The sequence below is a fragment of the Pan paniscus genome, chromosome 5 (assembly GCF_029289425.2).
Source record: "Pan paniscus chromosome 5, NHGRI_mPanPan1-v2.0_pri, whole genome shotgun sequence".
NCBI classification, from domain to species: domain Eukaryota; kingdom Metazoa; phylum Chordata; class Mammalia; order Primates; family Hominidae; genus Pan; species Pan paniscus.
The window spans coordinates 20,384,207-20,405,984 of record NC_073254.2 but is presented as its reverse complement, the minus strand read 5'-3'; the positions used below and the strand labels follow the sequence as shown (position 1 = coordinate 20,405,984).

General features: G+C 45.5%; 1 protein-coding gene across 8 annotated transcripts in view; it reads right to left on the bottom strand.

Moving 5' to 3' along the window:
• Window positions 1-3,803: 3,803 nt before the first annotated feature.
• The window catches only part of FARS2 (phenylalanyl-tRNA synthetase 2, mitochondrial), a 512,480-nt gene continuing 494,505 nt past the window's right edge, over window positions 3,804-21,778 (bottom strand). For all 8 annotated transcript variants that reach the window (XM_063605131.1, XM_003806719.6, XM_034961385.3 and 5 more), the window contains one exon: window positions 3,804-4,096. In XM_063605131.1, the coding sequence (XP_063461201.1) occupies window positions 3,958-4,096 (139 nt within the window). In that variant the 3' untranslated portion in view covers window positions 3,804-3,957. The remainder of the gene's footprint in view (window positions 4,097-21,778) is intronic.

Sequence of the window (21,778 nt, the reverse complement as noted above, 5' to 3'; positions counted from 1 at the left end):
CACACATGTGCCTAGTGGGGAGTCTGGTAAGCAGGGCTGGCTGGGGGGGCATTCGGAGGCCACCACACAGAGTTCACTCACTTGTTGTTTCCTAGATATGAAAAAAATTGAACTTCCAGTGTTGAGGGGCTTCCTTTCCCATTTCTTGGCTGCCTGACCACCAGCCACCGCTGGGAGCATCAAGCCCCTGTTGAGCTTTGCTGACTTGTTCAGGACCTGGGCACAGCCAGGAGCAGAGCAACCTGGGGAGGGAACAAAGACACAAATGGCTGTTGAGCCCGCAAGGCTCTCTGCTCCACCCGAGGCTCCAGATGGTCACATAATTTATTCCCACGACATTCCCAATTGCTAATGCCTGCTGGCCCCAGTCTTGCTGGCGTCTGTAGAGGCCTATCATAGGGACAGGTAACACATGTGCTAGAAGGATCCTTGATCCACAGCTCCAGGATATGGGCTTCTAGACCATCCTTACAAGGAGGGAAACTCTCTACGTAAGGTTGTCTTCTCACATCAACATGTCTCGAAGCACCAGACAACAGGGCTGCAGGGAAACTTCTCCAAAACACCATGGAGTTGCAAGAGTGAAGCCCAAGGGCCCTTTAGGAAGGCCTCTCCAGCATTTCCCAAGGTGCTGCAGCCCTGGCCCGACCTGTCCTGACCCCCGTGGTGGCCTTCCACCTAAAGACGCCTCAGGATCTCTGCTTCAATGTGGTGTTTGGAAAAATGCTCTGGGAACCCCAGTTTGAGGCCCAGCTCTACAATACTTCACTGTTACTGTGCCCTTGGGTAAGTCACTTGTCTCTTTGTACTTCAGTGTCCTCGGGTATAGACCGGGGGGACATGTGGATGCCCTGTGGGATCTGTTCCAGTTTGGATGGTTCACACTTCCATTGTTTTCTCCCTGAATAATGATCAGAGCAGTGACCCTTCTTGATGGCTTATCAGGTGCTGGGTTCTGCGGCAAGTGCAGTATGCGATGTCTTACACAGCCCTCACCACAGCCTCTGCAGCGGGCGATATTATCATCCCTATTTGACAAAGGAGGAAACTGGGCCTCCTGGAGGGTCATAGCCATAGTGCTAGTATTGGTCACCATGCTGTCCTTCCTATGGGAATCATGTGTTTCTTGAACTGCAAAGTGACTTCATCTAATGGATTAATTTACCTTTCTTTTCCTCGTTCATTATTTATTCTCCTGTAGAAGTCACATGAAAAAGTCAAGAGCTGGATGTCCCCTTGGCTCTTTGGTGGTAGGGAAGGCTCACTTTTGGCACAAGTGCTGGTCAGTCAGAGTGGACCCTGAGGGGGTTCTGCACAAGCCCTCGTAGAAACAGAACGAAGGTCTAGGGAGCAGGAGAGAGGCATAGACCTTACAGTCAACCCACTACTGTTTACACATTTTTTTTTTTTTTTTAGACAGGGTCTTGCTTTGTTGCTCAGGCTGGAGTGCAGTGGCACGATCATGGCTCACTGCAGCCTCCTGGGCTCAATCAATCCTCCCACATTGGCCTCCCAAGTAGCTGGGACTACAGGGGCATGCCACCATGTCCAGCTGGTTTTTAAAATTTTTTGTAAAGGCAGGGTCTCACTATGTTGCCCAGGCTGCAGACAGACATTCTTAATGTGGAGGCCGTGGACTTGAGTGTGAGGCCTGCCACCTCCTGTGTATGTATCTTGAGTCACAGACAAGGGAACAGAGGCCTGAAGAAGTCATAGCTTAAGTCATGGCCAACTCCTGTGACTTCTTCAGTCCTCTGTTCCCTCACTTGTAAGATTTAAGTAACAGTCAATTACACCTCATGGAGTGTTGAGGGGAATGTTCATGAAAGGCCTCTGTGAACCCTTCGGAAAGTCAGCCCTACCCCAGGACCTTAGTATAGGGTTTGGCACAAATACAGCGTCACATAACAATGTTTCAGTCAACAACAGATGGCATAGGGGACAGTGATAATACAGTATTTTTGCTATAACTTTTCAGTTTAGAGACACAAATAACATTTGCTACAAGTGCCTATAGTATTCAGCACAGTGACATGCTGTGTTACTCTGTTCTTGCATTGCTATAAAGAAATACATGAGACTGGGCAATTTATAGAGAAAAGAGGTTTAACTGGCTCACAGTTCCGCAGGCTGTACAGGAAGCACGGCAGCTTCTGCTTCTGGAGAGGCCTCAGGGAGCCTTTCCTCATGGCGGAAGGCAAAGCGGAGGCAGGCGTCTCACACGGCAGGAGCAAGACCAACAGGGTGGCGGGGAGGGAGGGACTATACATTTTTAAGCAACCTGATCTCATGAGAACTCACTATCATGGAACAGCACCGAGCGTATGGTGCTAAACCATGCATGAGAAGCTGATCTCCATGATCTAATCACCTCCCACCAGGCCCCTCGTCCAACACTGGGGATTACATTTAATCATGAGATTTGGGTGGGGACACAGATTCAAACCATATCACGTGCTGTGCAGGTCTGTAGCCTCTCGCCTGCAGCCTCTAGCAATAGGCTGTGCCGTGTAGCCTAGGGGTGTAGTATGCTATACTGTTTAGGTTTGTATGAGTACACTCCATGGTGTTTACACAATGACAAAATCCCCTATGATGCATTTCTCAGAATGTTTCGCTGTCCTTAAGTGACGCGTGACTGTATTTGACAAATATTGCTCAGATTCTGGGCCACAGGACAGCATCATGGTTTTGCATTTTCCACATTGCTGGCTTTCTTAAAGAACATTAATAAGTGCCTAACCAGTCAGGGGGATGAAGGGACATCTTGAAGCGCAGCCCAAGGCTGAATCAGAAATGGCCTGCTGGCAAATGCTACTGAAGAGGAAATCAGTGATCACATTGTGCCTTCCCACTCAGATCCATCCACTTGGGGAATTGTACCCGTGGGCTCTAAGACCCCAGAAAGCGGTTTGGTTCTAGGATTGGGTGTGGGACTTGGTGTATGGCTTCCTTAATTCCCTTAAAAATCCAAGGGAAGAGTCCTAATTAATCACATGGTAAGATGACATTAAAGCTGTTCCTTCCCTTAGGAAAGCAGCTGCCCACCCCCATGCCGCTAGCTGATAATGGCCACTCCTCATCAAATATTTATCCCAGCACTTGCAGCCCTCCATCAGCCTCTAGCATCATGCCAGGGATGGAAGCTGATTATTAAAACTGGTCATGAATGAGGCAGGCAGACTACAAAGTGCCTGGGATGGAAAGGGGGGAACATCAAAGCCCCATATTCTTCCCTAAAGGTCGCCTTCTGGAAGTGGAGGCTGCCCGCTGGGAAAACTTGAAGGGAGTTTGAGGACCTGGCCCCTCTGTGTGCCTCCAAGACTCCGGGGCAGCTCTCGCCCCTTTCCTTCCTCTCCAGTGGGGCAGAAGGCAGCTAAGCCCAAGTCCTGGCGCCAGAGGCCTGACTCCAAGCCATGGGTTTATGAAAAGCAAATAGATATCCTGCCCTGGCTGAAAGACGCACCTCCCTTCACATTGGATGAGAGCCCTGGCATTTCATTAGTGCCCTCTTTGAAGCCTGCCCTTTGCAAAACTGAAAAAGAAGAGAAGGGAGGAAGGAATGGAAGCTGATTCAAAAAGCTTCCTGTATTGTATCTGGAATTTCTGATGTCCCTCTGTGTGGCTTCACTCATTACACGAGTGGAAGAGCCTGTCAGGCAAGAAATCATGCCTGGTGCTTAATGGAACCCAGGGACCAATTAACCATACTAAGCACCAATGCCAGTGGGCAAAGCACTTCTAAAAGGAATAGGAAAAGACCTTCCTCCTTTCCCCAAATAAAAGACAAATGCTATGTCAACAGCTTTTCAAGAGCGATCTTTTATTTTCTGAAAGTCCTAAAACTGATCCATTTATCAAAAGATGATTGATGCCCCAGTTCACAAACCATATCTTTTTCTCTTTCAGCAAATCCTGGAGCCCCAAGAGGGCTGCAGCCTGAGTGAAGTGGTGACATCAGAACCTGCCCTCCACACCCAACAGCTGGACTGCAGCCTCCTGCAAGGCCTGGTGGATGTGCCTGACCTCTCTCTGGGACAGAGTCCGTTCCATGTGGCGGTACGTGATGCGGTAGCAGTGGCTGGTCTTGTGCGTCCTACAGAGAGGAAGAGAACACAGGTGAGTGCGGGATGAACAAGGCTGTGCCTGAAGGAGCAGTGTGGCTTGCCCTGGCCAGATCTCCCCAATTGCAGTGGAGAACTGAGGTTGGAATCCAGGTACCATTTACCGCTAATAATCTGCATCTTATACAGGGGGAGAAGGTGATAGTCACGGAAACATTAGCTTGACTAAAGGAGGCTGCTGGTTTCCACTGGAGTGGATGTATCAAAGTCCCCTGGGAAGGAAGCTGACAAATTTGATTTCCCAGGCCATGCTCTGGAGATTTGGATTCAGCAGGTGGGAGGTGGGACCTGGGCTTCTAAGCCTGTCCCAGGTTCCCCACGTGATTCTAACAAGCAGACAGGGTCAGGGGTCAACCCACGTGTGCCTCCTTCATGTCATGGAAGGTAACCGTGTTTGTGAGGCAAATTGCAGTATCAGCAAGGCTCGAGGCAAGGCTGAGGGACTCACTCCCTCGGCACCCCTGTTGGCTGTCCAGGAAGCATACAGGCCATATATGCTGTGTATGTGCTGTGTAGAGAATTACTTTAGTCTCTCCTTTACGACATTGGTGTTGACTTGGCTTGCATAGAACAGCTGAGTAATTCTGGAATACGTGGAGATGACACCAGTAGGGCCTTCTATTTGCATGGCAGGTGCTAAGACACACTGGTCAGTTGATCTCATGAGAAAGACCCCTGGGCCATGAACTGGCAGGCCTGGCCCTGTCCCCAACATGTCTCTCACTGGCTGTGTGGCTGGGTGTCTGACATCTCACCATCTCTGAATGCTCACATTTCTCTTCTTCTACACAATAAGGGGATCTGGTCACACAAATTCCTCTTTTCCAACCCCCAGCAGCAGCAGCAGCAGCAGCAGCAGCAGCAGCAGCAGCAGCAGCAGCAGCAGCAGCAGCAGCAACAACAGAGGCAACCCAATCCCTTCTTGGCCTTGGGGGAGGAAACTGAAACAAACTGAGGGCTCCCAGGCAGATTCCTTTTATGATGCCGTCAACCAGCCCTTAGCCTAGCCAGGGAGAGGCCACGTGCTTTCTGGCAGGTGAGACAGGGCTGGGCCTTCAGTAATACCAGGGCCTTGAACAAATGGGCTTCTGATTGAGCTGGACCTAGGCCACTCCCACATATTCACTGGAAACTGGTAGTCCCATTGATGCCACCTGAGTCCAGAGCCTTTGCTTCCAGGGGCCTCCTGACACTTCATGGATTGGTCTCACTGGATTCTCTCCTCTTTCCTCTCCCTCTCCCTCATCTGAATGCCAGAGCCCTTGGCTGGGCAGAATATGCCTGGTGCATGAGAGTCTGCTTTGGTCCTGGCCTCCCTAGTCTGCCCCTTCACCTCCCCTTCCAGTGTCTCCTCCCCTCTCTCCCACCCTGGCTTGGTCATCTTTGTCCTGCTTTTGTCCTTCCACTTTCAGGGAGGATAAGCTGCTATGCTGTGCAGGGTTATGTGCATTTTGGCCACATATACAGCCCCCGTTTGGATCAAGCCACAGGAGGAAGTTACCACTGAAGGGCTGTGATAGACAAGCTGGGCTGGGGGTGGAAGTTTTCTGTAGGGACCTCCTGGGGATTCCCGATAGCACATGGAGGCCTGCCCTATTCCCTCACCCAATGTCAGCTGCCTGCTTTAGACCAAGGGAGAAATCAAATCCTCTCCCCACCTGGCTCTTTCTTTTTCAGTCCAGCTCAGGCCAATGGCTCTACTCTGTGGACATTCCTCTGGGGTGGGGACCCTAACTCCTGGGGGAGGCACTGCTGCCCAAACTGCCCCAAGGACCTCCCACAAAGTAGAGTGGTCTTTTCTCCTCACTCTGTGCTCCTAACAAGAGTACTCCAGGTACCATGCCCACCCAAGCCTTTCAGGCACCAAAACGCAGCGAGACAGAAAAACCTGGCTTTGAGAGGAAAACAGAGGCTCTCCAGGAGTGGGAGCTTATGAAACTACATAGCAAAGACCCCTGCTGCCACCAAGTGCTGACCCATTCCATTCAAACTACAATTGCCCCATTTACAGTTATTTGGTTTTTGACAAGAGCACCAAGACTATCCAAGGGGGAAATGTCTTTTCAACAATTGGTACTGAGACAACTGGATATCCACATGCAAAAGAATGAAGCTGAACCCCTACCTCACACCACACACACACAAACTAACTCAAAATATATCATATATCTCAATATAAGAGCTGAAACTATTATCACTCTTAGAAGAAAACAGATGAGTAAATATTCATGACCGCATAGGCAAAACCTCCTTAGATGACACCAAAAGCACAGGTGAAAAAAAAAAATGATAAACTTGGAATTCATCAAAATTAGGCATTTTTTTTAATTCAAGGCATACAATCAAGAAAGTCAAAAAGGAACACACAGGATGGGAGAAGATATTTGCAAGTCATATACCTGATAAGGGATTTGTATCTAGAATATACAAAGAACTCGTACAACTCAACAATAAAATAGCCAACAACACAGTAAAAAAAATATACAAAAGATTTGAATAGACATTTCTGCAAAGATAAACAAATGGCCAACAAGTACATGAAAAAATGTTCAACTTCAGCCATCAGGGAAATGCAAATCAAAACCACCATGAGATACAACTTCAGGCCCATTAGGATGGTCATTTTAAAAACAAAAGGAAAATAACAAGTATTGGAGAAGATACGGAGAAATCAGGGCCTGTTTAGAAATTGACAGGACTCTGCAAATTATAAAGTGCTAATTGGGTGTGAGGTGAAAGTATCATTGTGGCAATTATTATCACATTGTGTTTTTTCACTGTTTCACTCTGGTCCCTCCTAGCAGAAGAGCTGGTAATATGGCACCTCTAAAAGTTATTGCCGATTGAAGATGGATGGGGAAAAATCTGTTTTCCTATTTCTATGTGCTCAGAAAAAGTACTCTATAAGGATTCTTGGGATTCAAACAACTTATACAGAGCATTTTGATGAGTTAGGTGTAAATGATTCATAAATACATGGATTATGAGATAAATACTCATAATATATAGATATGAGAGAAATACTATTTAGCAGAATGTTTGTTTGGTGATTCTGTTGAATTCAATAGAATCAAGTGAAAATCAACCAGGTTTGCCTTTTCCTAACATGAATGATGACAGAGAAGGCTTCATTTTCTAGAAACTTCTGTGTGTAGCTTTCAGATGACAGGACATACTCCTGTCTTCCTTTTTCATGTTGGAGAGCTGAAAGAATGGAGCTGGCAAGTGGTCAGGAGTGGAGGACCCTGGTCCCTCATTCTTGAACAGTGATCTCCCGAGGAAAGCCACAGGCACATGGAGCTGAAGGTTCTTGGAGCTCATCAGTGAACAGATAAGAAAATTGATTCCTCAAGTGAAGGATGCCCTCAGCAACCAACTCCAAGTGTCTGGATTCTAGTTCTGCTGGTTCTTTTATATCACCCAATGCAGCCTCTTTTAGCCCAAACGCTTTTCAGTCTTCCATCTGCCATGACCTACACTGTCTCTCAGTAACAGCAGCAGCAGCAGCAAACATTTATGCAGCAGTTTTGTACACCCGTTACTGTTCTGAGGCATTCACATACACCACCTCTTTTAAGTATCATAACCCCATTGAGTAAACAGCATTACTGACCCATTATACAGATGAGGAAACTGAGGCACAAAGACCATAAGTAACTTACCTATGCTCACACAGCTGATAAGTAAGTGGCAGGGCTGGATTCAAAACTAAGCAATCTGGTGGGAATGTAAAATAGTACAAGCCACAGTATGGTGGTTCCTCAAAAAGTTAAACACAGAATTACCATATAATCCAGCAATTCTACTCCTAGGAATATATCCTAGAGAATTGATAGCATGTGTTGAAACAAAAACCTGTCCAAGAATGTTCATAGCAGTATTATTCACAATTGCCAAAAGATGAAAATGTCCACTAATATCTGGATGGATTGGCTGGGCGCGGTGGCTCATGCCTGTAATCCCAGCACTTTGGGAGGCCAAGATGGGTGGATCAGTTGAGGTCAGGAGTTCGAGACCAGCCTGGCCAACATAGTGAAATCCCGTCTCTACTAAAAATACAACAATTAGCCAGGTGTGGTGGAGGGCGCCTGTAATTCCAGCTACTTGGGAGGCTGAGGCACAAGAATGGCTTGAATCCGGGAGGTGGAGGTTGCAGTGAGTGGAGATCGCCCCACTGCACTCCAGCCTGTGCAATAGAGTGAGACTCAGTCTGAAAAAAAAAAAAATTTGGATGGATTAACAAAATGTGGTATACCCACACAATGGAATATTATTTAGCCATAAAAAGGAATGAAGTACTGATACATGGATGGATACTAGATGGAATGTGGATGAACCTCAAGAACAGAAGTGAAGAAAGCCAGATGCAATAGAACACATATTGTACCACTCCATTTATAGAAGATATCCAGAAAAGGGGAATCTATAGAGATAGAAGGCAGACTGATGGTTACCAGGGGTCATAGGGGAGACTGCTTCATAGGGATATGGTTTTCCTTTGGGTTAATGACATATTTTAGAACTAGATAGAGGTGATGGTTGCACAACACTGTTCTCATACTAAATACCACTGAATTGTACACTTTAAAAAGTGGTTAATGTTATGTCAATTTTCCCTCAATTAAAATAATAAAAACTAGGAAATCTGGTTTCAGAGCCCAGCTATTAACTGTCACCCTCTTCCTTTAATCCCAATGTCCTCTAAGAAGTGACAAGGTTTGCAAGTTATGGAGAAGAGTAATTTCTTTTCATTGTTCTGTTAAAAAAAGAGATGGAATGAGCCCATGCTCCTCTCTGGCTCTGCCCTTCCACCAACAGAGGGCACAGCTGGACAGGAAGAATGACTGTGAGTGGGGTGGGCTGTGCCTGGGGCACAGATGCTTTAATGTCTTTCCTGCTTATAGGGGCATTAAAAGGTGGTCTGGGAAGCCAGACAGCTGGCTGGGAAAATGGGATGGCTGCAAGGGTAAGAAAGGAAGGGTAAGGGCATGGGGGCCAGGGTGGGCACCACGAGGTTGCTACTGCCCTCCCCCAACTCATGCAGGCACACTCATCAGGACAAGAAACCTGCCCCGAAGGACAGAACAGGCTGCACTGACTACCTGGAGTTTTAGAGGCAAATAAAAGTTCTCTTTTATGTACTTCACAGCTTCTACTCATAGGCAAAGTAAACCAGATTGCCCATTACTGAGTCTGAGAGGTCAAATCCCATTATAAGGAGTTTGAAGAGAGATTCTAAAAAAATTTTTTTGGTGCTACAATTTCATTGCATTGGGGTATTGGCTAAAATGAGTTGGTCACTGGATAGAGTTTGATTTTTTTTTAAAGATTTTGGTATAGGCATCTTAGAATGTTTGAACCTCTGGGGCTTCCATTGTCACCAGTTTATTCATAGATTCCTTTACTTATTCAACAAACAGCATGTTCCAGTCACTGAGCTGGACACAGAGAAGCACATGAAGGGGACCCAGTATCTGCCCTCAACCAGCTCACATCCGGGAGTTAGCAGCCTGCTGAGGTCCTGCAGAAACCCAGGAGCCGGCTGGGCAGAGGACTGTTCCCTAGTACGCCCATGACAGCAGGAGGGGCTGGTACTTGCTTGGCGGTGAAGTCAGCCACACCGCACCCCACGTGGAACCTCATGTTCTCCCGAGATTTGCTCCTCAGTGCATAATTTTTCCCACCTCCCCGAGAACACTGACACGTGCTGTTTGTCTAGTACAGTGCGGCACTACAGGGCCCACCAGAGGGCTTCAGGTTATCCTGCCTGCTAGGAGCTTACCTCTTGAGAGGGGCAAACAGAATATAAGACAGCCCACGCTCCCTGCCATTGGCAGGTGATGAACGATGCCATGGTACATGCTGTGCCCAGGGCCCACCTCTTCCACTCTCCCACTGCCGCCCATCAGCTCCCCTTCTGAGAGATTCAGCCTGGCTCTTGAAACTGGAAACATGACTCAAACTTTTCCTGAAACTTACTTTCACTTGGATCCTGGTCCCTGCTCCAGTGTGAATGCCACCTAACTTTACCATCCTGTACAAGAGTAGCTGCTTGTGTGGAAGCCGAGAGCCAGGGCCAGAGGGGCAGCCCTGTGTGGGCCAATGGGAGAGCTGAGCTGGACGGCAGAATGCAACAGCAGGGAGGGGATGGCATATTTCAATGCCGCCTCCTACCAGAGCCCCTAGACCAAAGACAAGGATGTATAGGTGCTGAGTATAGTCAGGGCTGGATCAGTGAAGCATTCTCAAAACTATAAATGTTTAAAAGGGGTCCCTCCCCAGTGATTTTTTTTTTCCCGATCAACTTAAGTGATACAACTAACAAGTACCAAAAGCACTGCCAAGAGTGTCACTGCTCTCCAGTTCAAAGTGTGCCAAGAAGGAGATTTTCTAAAGAACTCAGGGCTCTCAAGCCTTATTGGAAAGCTGGCACAAGGGGTCAGAGTGTTAGTGAGGGTTGGAATTCCTCTATCATACAACCACTTGGTTTACCCTGGCAACCAAACAGGCTCTGCACTCAAAATAAAACCTTTCCAGGGGATCCAGCCAAATCCCAGCTCCTGCAACATCCACAATAGTCTGCTTCTCCATCTGTGACAGAGCAGCGACTTCATGTTCTTGGATGGTGCGCTCAACACCTCCCAGAATAGATCACATATGACCAGCAGTCACTGCAGCTGCCATCTATTCATGCAGGGATTACTCAACGGGAGAGAAGATGCTGTCACGGGGCAGCTTCCATTTTCAGAGTAACAAACACTGGGTTTCCCCGGCTCACTCCTCATCTGTCTCCTGCTTGTCTGATGCAGAAGCTCAGTCTGGAGCTGCCCACGTCAGAGGCACTGTGCATGGCTGCGAGGGTCAATACATGCAGTGCTTTGGTGGGTGGGGCTGGACTCGGGCAAGAGGCACAGTATGGCAGGAGGAGGAGGAGGAAGTGAGGACAAGTTCCATGGCCTCTCCTGAAAATATAGAAGTGAATGGGCATGCTGGAGTGGAGAACCAGACTTTGCAGCTAGAGAAACTTGGTTCTAATTCCTGCTCTGCCCTTTGCTATCTGTGCGACTCTGGGCAGCTTACATCACCCTTCTCGCCTCAATAACTCCATCTGCAGAGTGAGGCGAACAAAACTTGCTTTCCAGGGTTTGTGAGGACTGAATGAGGGGGCGTGTAGAGTGTTAATACAGAGCCAGCCACCCAGAGTAGGCGCTCCATACCTACGCATCCGCCCCATCTTCCTCCTTTACTCCTGTGGCTTATTGGAGAGTGTAATGAGGCAGTGGGGGTGAGGGACTTGTATTTCCTGTGTTTCTTTTACCCTCCTCAGAGTCTGGACTCTGACTTTGGACTGAGGATGGGAAGAGATTCCTTCCCCTGGAGCATGGATGCATTAGTTAGCTTTGGCTGCAACAGTGAAGTGAGGAGTGGAAGTCAGATTGGGCAGGATTTAAATAAGTGGTCTGGAAACTAAGTAAATCATTTTCCCCCTTTACCTTCTCTATGTTAAAAAAAAAAAAAAAAACCAAAAGGGAAGAGAAGATGAAATTCTGATCATGAGACTTAGGGTCTGATGACTCTATACGGCTTTCCTAATGAACTGCTCTGGGCTTAATGCAAGAAGAGGACACAGGCCTGGAGGCAGGAGGCCCGGGTGCCAGCCCAAGCTCCTGTGATGACTGTGTGAGTCTGGGCGAGTCATTTAACCTCTACTGGCCTCATTTTTGCCCCCAGTGACAGGAGTGGAATAAATGTGCTCTGAGGCTCCTTCTGGCTCTAGAATCCTAGGAGTCACCTCAGAAGACAGAAGAGATCCTTTTATTTATTTATTTATTTGAGACATGGTCTTGCTCTGTCACCCAGGCTGGAGTGCAGTGGCAGTGGCACAATGATGGCTCACTGCAGCCTCGACCTTCTGGGCTCAAGCAATCCTTCCACCTCAGCCTCCTGAAAAGCTGGGACCACAGGCATGCACCACCACACCTGGTTAATTTTTTGATTTCATGTAGAGACAGGGTCTCGCTATGTTGCCCAGGCCAATCTCAAACTCCTAGGCTCAAGCAATCCTCCAGCATTCCCAGAGCCTGCACAGGAAGAAAGGGCAAGGCTAGGATGGGCCCATGATATGAGCGATGGGAGCCGGAGGGAAGCATGCTGGCCTAATGAGGGCAAAGTGCAGCGTGGCAGGGCCCACTGAGAAAGCCGTCGTGCAGATGATGGGGCTCCATCAGTAACAGTGCTCTGGACATTTCTTCGCCCCTCCATCTATTCCCTTTGTTATTTCGCAAATACCACACACGCACTCCCCAGAGCAGGAGAGGGGGTTCTCCTCCTCATTCTCACAACGGTTTGTCCTGGGCCTGACGCTCCTGTGGGGCCATTCTGAGCGGTGCCTCCCCCAGCTCCCAGCCAGTGAACACCAGTGTTGCCGCTCCCTGCTGCTGCTGTGCCTGTGATTTCCTCCCAGAGGGATTTCTGTTCCTCAGAGTCAGTCACAAGAAACCAGTCCAGATGGTTCCTCTGACAGTTACTGCCTTGGGAAAGACAACTCCAATCCAGGCCTTGATGGAGGCAGGGCCAGAGGCAGAGAGAGAGAGAGAGGGCCTCCCCCGCCGGGCCCAGCTCCTAGCCAGCACACGTCGGCAACGTAAGAGTTCCTTAGAGACACGTGTTTTGCAGGCAAGAAATGCTTTTTAACATCAAATACTCGCCAAGTCCTCAGGGATGTTTCAAAACACCCCCAGGTTTTTATTCCCATCACTCCCTGTGACTTCTCCTGGTACTTCCCAGTGAGTGTCTCCTGCCAAGCACCTCCTGCGGGATGTGGCCGAGCTCCTTGGTCCTCGCATGCGTGTGTATATGACAATAACTGCTCTGGGGAAATCTAATGGGATGCAGACTCGCCCAGCTCTACCACTTCTCAGTTACAGAGTCTTGGGCTAGTTTTTAATTTCTAGTCCAGGTTCTCCTTCTAAAATACAGATCATGAACTGACAAGAGTTTTTGAAGGAATTGAATGAAAAAAATGTATAGGTAAAGTGTTAAGTGTTGTTCATGCTAACAGTTAACAATTGGTATTATTATTCAGGCAGCTGAAGGTTATACGCCTCTATTTCGGCCCACACAGAAAGACCTGAATGACCTTAGACAAATTATCTGAGCCTCAACTTCCTCGTCTGTACAGATGGATCACTGATATGATACATGCTACAACATAGATGAACCCTGAACACATGATGCCCAGTGATTATTACTAGAAACGCAAGTTGGGAACCCACATTATATTGAAAAACAAAACAAAACAGACAACAGCTCACTGGTGTGCACACAGCAGGGGGGCTGCAATGAGTCTCATGTGATTGGCTTCTGCCCTCCCTGGATGGAGCATCTTCATGATTTCATTAGCTTAGCAACGAAGATACCTTGCATTGTACAGATGCCTCTTTTTTTTTTTTTTTTTTTTTTAGATCCTCCACTCATAATGCTATGGCAGGGTCTGGCCATATTTAACACATTCTTTTCAACTATTCCATTATCTTCTGAGCCATCCTTTTACATTTCTAACAAGAAGTAATGTCTCATTTTGCACATATTTCCAAAGCCCTGTGCTTTTCGTTTGTGCGGAAAATTTGGAAGAGATTTTATTTTTCTCTCTGGCTTAGTCTGCAGAGCCAAAGTCAACAGAGCTAACTTTAACTCAGTACTGTTACAAGGCAGCCTCCCAATCGTGTCGACACTTTGGTGGATGAGTCAGGTTACAGAACAGAAGATCTGTGGCAGGTGAAGTGCTATGTTTCCAACTCAAGCAATTGATCAGCATTTATTTGTTCTGTGCTGAGGTGGACATTGCAAGAGACACAAACAGGTATACGAACTGCTTGATCAATACATACATATTCATGGAGTGGCTGTTCTGTGCATGACACAGTGCTAGTGTGAGGTGAAGATGTATCTCAAAGTTACAGAAAGAAGGATTAGGCTATATTACAATCCACTTGGGGTCCATAAGACATTTATACATGAATAGACAGTCAACAGGATGAAACCATTAATACTAAATGTTAAATAAATGGCATGGACCATAGACAACTTGGAAGTCAGTAGACTGGCAGAGGAGATGAGATTAGGTCTAGATGTTAAAGCACAAGTAGGATTTTGACAGGTGGAGAGCAAGGAGCTCAGTCCAGCTGGCAAAACGTCACCAGAGGTACTGGTGGCAAGGGGCATTCATTGTATTATTTCCCCTTCCATTTCAAAAAAGATTTGCTGAGTATATGTTCCAGGTACAAATGGCCCAATGGGGACCTCTTCAGAGGGCGCATGACCTACTGAAAGAGGACAGGCTGTGTACAATCACCGTAGGAAGCTGGCTTTGGCCATGGTATGTCCACAAAGTGGTTCACTCTGTCCAGGAGTGATCAGAGCAGTTTCACAGACTGGCGCCAAATGAACTGGTGATGGAAGGATGGGACATGACTTTGGCACATGGTTAAGTGGTACAGAGGAAAAGCCCTTTCTGCGGAGAGCACAGACAGAATTGTGAGCCTGCATAGACCAGTCCAAGGAATGGCGAATAGCTGAGAGCAGCTGGTCTGCGTGTACAGACAGTAGAGTACAGAAATGGGCTGGGATGCGGCAGGGAGGGGTGGGGTCACAGAAGACAGCCTTATATTTCTGTTTGAGAAGGCACAGCCAAAAATCCATCATTAAGAAAGTGACAGGAAAAACTGGACCCAGGATCAGGTCCTGAAAAGACTCCTCTGAAAGCCTGGGATGACCTTGCTCTGAGTGGCTTCACTGCATACAGACACCAGCCTCCGTTCACTTGAGGTCTCATTCCTGGCAAATAAGAGAGAACTACTGAGATGTTAAATGAATGGCACAGACCACAAACAAGTTGGAGGTCAGAAAAGACAGGCAGAGGACATGAGATTACCATGTCACCCATATGGTATTAAGAGCCACCTATCCAAGGAGTTCACTGCGGCATCACCCTCAACCCCCATTATTCATGAGTAGAATTACCTATGACTGTGTTGTGTTGTAAAACTTTTATTTCTTCAGCGACTAATGGAAGAAATAGGTTAATTACTTTAAGACTCAGTGTCCGTTAATTATGAAGGAATTACACGTCGGTAAAGAGAAATTTGTGTACATTTCCAATGACACTGTTATTTTGCAAATACCTTTGAGGGGAACTCTGGGTCTAATTAATTGCACCATCTCTTGACAAACAGTGAGAGATTGAAGGGAAGAGGGGCAAAACAGGGATTTGGCTGGTAGGATGCACCTCCTCCATCTACAATATTCTAGGCTGGAATATAGCAGTGATATTCTGATTAAATATTCATCATACAAGTAACATGTTCATGAAATCACAGAGTCAAAGGTAAGGCACCAGAGGGGTCCTCTGGTCCATGCTTGAGCTCTTTCTGCCAGGCCTTATGTTGGATTCCTTGTGGGGCAGCCCATTCCATGCTCTGACAGTGTGGGCTCCCCTTATACTAAGCTGACGAGTGTGTCCTGTGTTTCTCCTCACTGGCCCTGGATTCACTCCAGTCCTTCTCCTCCATGATAGCCCTTCAAACTCCTCTACCCGTTTTTGGCAGCAAAACGGCATGACAGCCCTGGCTAGGAAATGCCAGGACCACTGGTGGTCAGAGTGGAAAGGGACCCTGGAAGCAGCACATATGATATTTAACATCACTGTCCCCATTCATGCATCCACTCAATTCATTTATTCACTCAGCAAATGAATGCCGACCACCCACCATATGCTGTGTATTTTGCTGGGTACTGAGGACCTAATGGTGGAATAAAACAAAACAAAACAAACAAGACATGACTTGTAGATTCCACAGTCTAGCATAGGAGACAGGCATTAGTTAAAGAATTACAAAGAAATGTAAATTACAATCTGCTAAAAGTTATGGAGGGAAGGTACATGGTGCCATGAGGCCACACAAAAGGGCTATTAAAAGTCAAGGAAGGTTCCCTGTGGAAGTACCAACAAGCTAAGGCCTGACCAATGTAGGAACCGATGGAGTGAAAGAAAGTGAGAGCGGGTGGCGGGCAGTCCCAGACAGAGGGGACGGCACATATCAAGGCTCTGTGATCTGAGTTTAAATTCCCATTCTCCTCCTCTGAGCTATACGATCTAGGTAGATCGCTTACCTTCTCTACATATGGGTTTTCTCATCTATAACATGGAGAAAACAGTTCTGCATGTCCCGTCAAGCTCAGCTCAGAGCACCACCATCTCAGGGCCTCCTGGCTTCGATCTTTTTTTTCTAATGAAACAGAACCCCAATCTCTCTGCCCTTCCTATTTGTATCCCCTAAATTACACTGTATGTGGCACAGCTCAAAGCAAAGCTGCTCTAGCTGAAGGGGCAAGAGGACCCCACATACTAGCCTTCTGCCCCACTCAACACAGCCCTTCCCCATCCGCTCCTCAGAACCCCTAAGGCTCAGGGGGCAACTTTAAATTGACTCCATTTTTTAACAATAGGAGAGAGCGAAGCTTCCAGAGACAGTGATTTGCCCAAACTCATCTCAGAATTTACAAATTCAAGCGAAACTTGTTGAAGATATGATGGGAACTCATTTAGGGGAACACATTCTTCCAAAGAGAGAGAAATCCTTGCTCTGCAGAGCGTAAAGGCAGCAAGACAAGCAGAAAACAGGTTGAGGAGGTCAGACACTGGATTCTCAGCTTAGAGCTCCTCTTTGTAAGAGAAGTGAGTTGGTGCGAGTCCCTTCACGGCTCTAAGCCTAGGTAGCCCTGTTTTACAGTGAGGATTCCAACTGCTTCACAGTGTTACTGAGAGCGGATAAGTTTTTCAGGCACTTTATAATTATAAATGACTATTTAAATTTATCACCATAAAAGGGAGACTTCATTTTTGCAAATGGCCCAGCAACATTTAGAGCCAAAGTTGGTGAGAAAAAGTAATCTAATTGATTAATATTCCATATACGTTATAAGAAGGCATAACCATAAAGTAACAAGATATGGTTCCTGATGTGGCTTATTATTGGGCCTATAAAAATTCTTAAACAAAAAACAAAACTGGCTGCATTACAGGACTTCAACATAGACCACATGGAGGGTGTAGTGTTTGTCTGAATTCAGAAGTTGCTAGAATGTTTGTGCTTACTGTTTCATAGCTGTATCACAATTATGGCACATGTCTTGTGGATTCATTTTTACCTTCTAGTGAGGAACGTGACTATCCCATACAACCTCTTCACCTGAAGAGCTAACATAACAAACTGATGGAAACTCATCCTAGAACCACGTACTTCTCTATGAAAACAACTTTTAAATTCCAAATATGCAAAAAACTAAAGAAAGCTCTGGGCCTTGCCATCACACAGTGTTGGTAAAATTGAAGACATTTTATTAATAGTAACCGTAGCAACAATAGAGACAATGGACAATTATAAAGTTATGCGGCTTCCAGAGCCCTTGTACCCACATGATCTCACTGGCTGTGATTGGAACAGCCATCCTGAGAGGCAGACACTGTCACCTTCTATTGCAGAGATGCACCCAAATATTAGGTGACAGAGGTGGGATTCCAATTTAGGCATGCAACTGCCTCCAAAGCTATGCTCTTAATCCCGGCTAGACAACATTATCTGATGTTTGCGGTCAACGTCTCAGCTATATCCCACCTCAAAGCACTAGCAGGTTTCATAAGGCTGATCCCTTGATGAAACTTGAGGGAATAGTCTTAAAATATACTTCCGCGAAAAAGTAATTTTGCTTGGGGCAAGTGGGTTGGGTTGCGTTCAAGGGCACAGTTTTTTTTTGAAGGTCTGGCTATCTTTGCTACTTGGATAAATCTATGGACTCTCCAGGTCTCAATAAAACAGAAATGATGCTATTTGCTCCTAACTACTCCCTCAGTTAGGAAAAATTGAAGCCATAAGACTGAAGCATTGTCAGCAACTTGGAACAAGTAAGTACTAATAAAGTAAAAGTCAGAGTCAATAAACTCTTTCAAAATCGTATTGAGTTGCAGTTGTCCATTTCCAAACTTTGTGAAAAGAAGTGTTCTCTTCTTGGTATTTTCTTACTTCAAAAGAAAAAAAAAAGATGTCAGGCTTACATTTCTGGTGCACTGGAGAGAAACATAATCAACTTTCTCAAGTTGAAGTCTGTCTATTATGAATGCTTAGGCAGAATTTAATAAGACTGCCCATGGGTTAATTTCAAAGGCAAAATGTCAAGAGGCTTCAATTACGGGCTTGGGGGGATTTTGAAACACTGTCATGCCCTTGAAGAAGCTACTGGTGTGGCCCAACATTTTTAGGCCCCATTGCTTCGTGCTGAATTTTTTACTGGGCAAATAAATGAGCACAGGTTGGGTAAAGTGTGTGTTTTGGACAGGTGGCTGAAACATGTGATCGAAGAGTATGTCTACCTCTTTGTCTACCACAATTTTTCCTATGTATGACAGTTAGTTTATAATCAGATAGTATGACTTAGAAAGTTCTAGAGTGATGCAGAATAAGATAAACTAAAGATTCTACTGCTACATATACCTAGATGTGCTGAATAACGTTAATATGATTTTTTTGACTCTTTGTCCCCACTTAAATCTCATGTTGAATTGTAATGCCCCAGTGTTGGGGGAGGGATCTGGTGGGAAGTGATTGGATGATGGGAAAAAATTTCTCCCTTGCTGATCTTGTCATAGTGAGTTCTCATGAGATTTGGTTGTTTGAAAGTGTGTAGTGCTTCCCCCTCGCTCTCTCTCTCTCCTGCTCTGCCATGGTAAAGACATGTCTGCTTCCCCTTTCACCATGATTGTAAGTTTTCAGAGGCCTCCCGGCCATGCTTCCTGTACAGCCTGCAGAACTGTGAGTCAATTAAACCTCTTTTCTTCATAAATTACCCAGTCTCGGGTTGTTCTTTATAGCAGTGTGAGAATGAACTAATACAATATGTAAGAGTAGTGACTTTATAAAAAAGTAGGTAGCTGAGGAGATAATAAGAAAGCAAGGGAAAAAAATCTCCAGATGCAAAAAGTAAATAACACAAACCACAGCAGTAAGTGCCCAATGCTGCAGCTACCTGGAGCAGAGAAAGTATCCATTATTGTAACCTAGAGCTTAGATTTTAACCTTCACCTGAGAATGAAAGCTTTGGCCGACATGAACCTAGAAGTTGGAACTGAGATTCCTGCCCGGTGTGGGCATTCTAAAGGTTGCCACCCTTAATGTAACAGCAGACTAGGGAAAACAAAACAAAACAAAACATATCCTTGGCACAGATTGGCAAAAAGGAATCTTGTCTCTGTCTGGATTTGAAGAACACGGAGAAGAAGCCTACCCTGAAAATTAAAATTCCAGGTCTGTGTCTCATGCGGATTTAGAGTTCAAAGTGTACAGTACCTCAGACCCTCAAGCTGAGAAATTACCATAAAACTGGTCTTGGGAAGGTGCTAACCCTTGAAGACCTGGCAGTAGAAAATGCAGAAACAGCACTGAGGAAAAGGCTGGCCACAGGGGATTGTCTCAGGATATGCTCCAATGAACATAACCTCAAGGCCCCAAATTACAGAACACATGAAGAAATAACCCATTATATACTAAACATAAAAGACAGAAGGATCAGTGTCCCAAGGATTTCAGATACAAGAACAATAAAAAAAGTATTTAAATGATTGAAAATGAATTTAAACAATTAAGAATGTTTAAAATGCTTAAAGACATAAAAGAACCACAAGAAAGAGCATAATGAAAAAAGAATGGCAGGGACATGGATGAAGCTGGAAACCATCATTCTCAGCAAACTAACACAAGAACAGAAAACTAAACACCACATGTTCTCACTCATAAGTGGGAGTCGAACAATGAGAACACATGGACCCAGGGAGGGGAACATCACATACCAGGGCCTCTCAAGGGGTGGGAGGCTAGGGCTGGGATAGCATTAGCAGAAATACCTAATGTAGATAACGGGTTGATGGGTGCAGCAAACCACCATGGCATGTGTAAGAAAACTGTATGTTCTGCACATGTACCCCAGAACTTAAAGTATAATAAAAAAAGACTTACATAAAAATGTATGGAAATAAAAATATAATTTAAAAATGAGTTGCAGAGTTAAATGACAGATTAGACACAGCTGAATGGAGAATGAGTAAATTGGAAGACAACTCTAAGGAACTGTTTGGAATACAGCAGAGAGAAGGACAGAAATGGAAAATATAAAACAGGTTAAGAAACATATAGGATAGAATATGAGTATCAGAAAAATGTAGAGAGAACAAAGAGAGGCAATATCTAAAGAGACAATGACTGAGAAGTTTCCAGAATTAATGAACTCTTCAGACTCAGGAAACATAATAAGTCCTGAATGGGGTTAATTTTTAAAAAACTGTATTAGTCACATTGTAATGAAACTGCAGAACACCAAGATGAAGAGATGACCTTGGAAATAACTAGAGAAGAAAAATAGGACTTACAAAGCAACAACAAAGAAATAGCTTTCTCAGTAGCTACAAAGAGTTCAGGAGCTAATGGAATAATACCAAGAAAGTGTCAACCTACATCAATTATACCCAGCTAAGCTGTTATTTTAGAATAATAGCAAAATAAAAACATTTTCAAAGTGAGACACAATGAAAAGGTCTGCAACTCACATACCTTTGAAGAAAGACCTAAGAAGGGTATATTTCAGGAAAAAGGAAAATGAACTCAAAAAGGAAGTGGATGTGAGAAGCTAGCAACATTAACATGATGGTTCAGATCACAACCTATGGAAACTAAGTCTACTCTCTGACAAGACTGTTTTAAAGCTGTGGTTTCAGATGTCCCAGTCTTCCAGAGATACTCTCAGATGGTTTTCGCAGAATTGCCCTAGGCTGGAGTAAATAGCTCAGGAGAGCTGATCTCCTGTCCTGGCCATTAAAATCAGTCTCAGGCTTCCCAGAGAACCGACTACTCCCTGGAACACACTGTGAAGCAAAACAGCAGAAGGGCTGAGAGCGCAGGCTCTGAAGGCACACGGACCCACTCTCAGTGCATACTAGGTGATTCCACTGTGGCAAGTTACTGAATCCTTCTAATCCTCAGTTTCATCACCTTTAAGTCAGATAGATATATGTGTATGAGATCCTAACACAGTGCCTGGAACAAAATAAATACTCAATAAAAGATAGCAGTTACTATAATTATCAGTATTACAAGCTTTGTTAATTTGCTTAATGAGCAACACACATATTTATTTAGATTAATAAAAAGTTATGTGTCCCTGGTGTTACTTAAAAAGAAAAAAGTAAGAGCACTGATGTTAACTAAAATTTCGGTGCCATGTGTTAGACACTATGTAGGCAATCTCATACTGTTCCTGGCCTGTGAGCCCCTCTAGCTGCATGTGACATGTAGGCAGGTCCTCTGTCAGCACCACCATGGTGCTGGACTGCCACTTTTCATTAAAACTATGAGAAGTTTTAATGGCCGGTGAGTCTCTCTCTGAAAGGCTACGTTGACCATATTTGATTTGGAAGAAGAAAGATCCTGTTTGGTTTTGTCTTTTAAAAATCACTCTCTGCAGCAACCTCTGGTCATAGGAAAAATCAAAACAGAGCAGAGAGAGAAGACAGACGTGCTGTTCCCTTTTCAACAGATAGGACAAAGGCA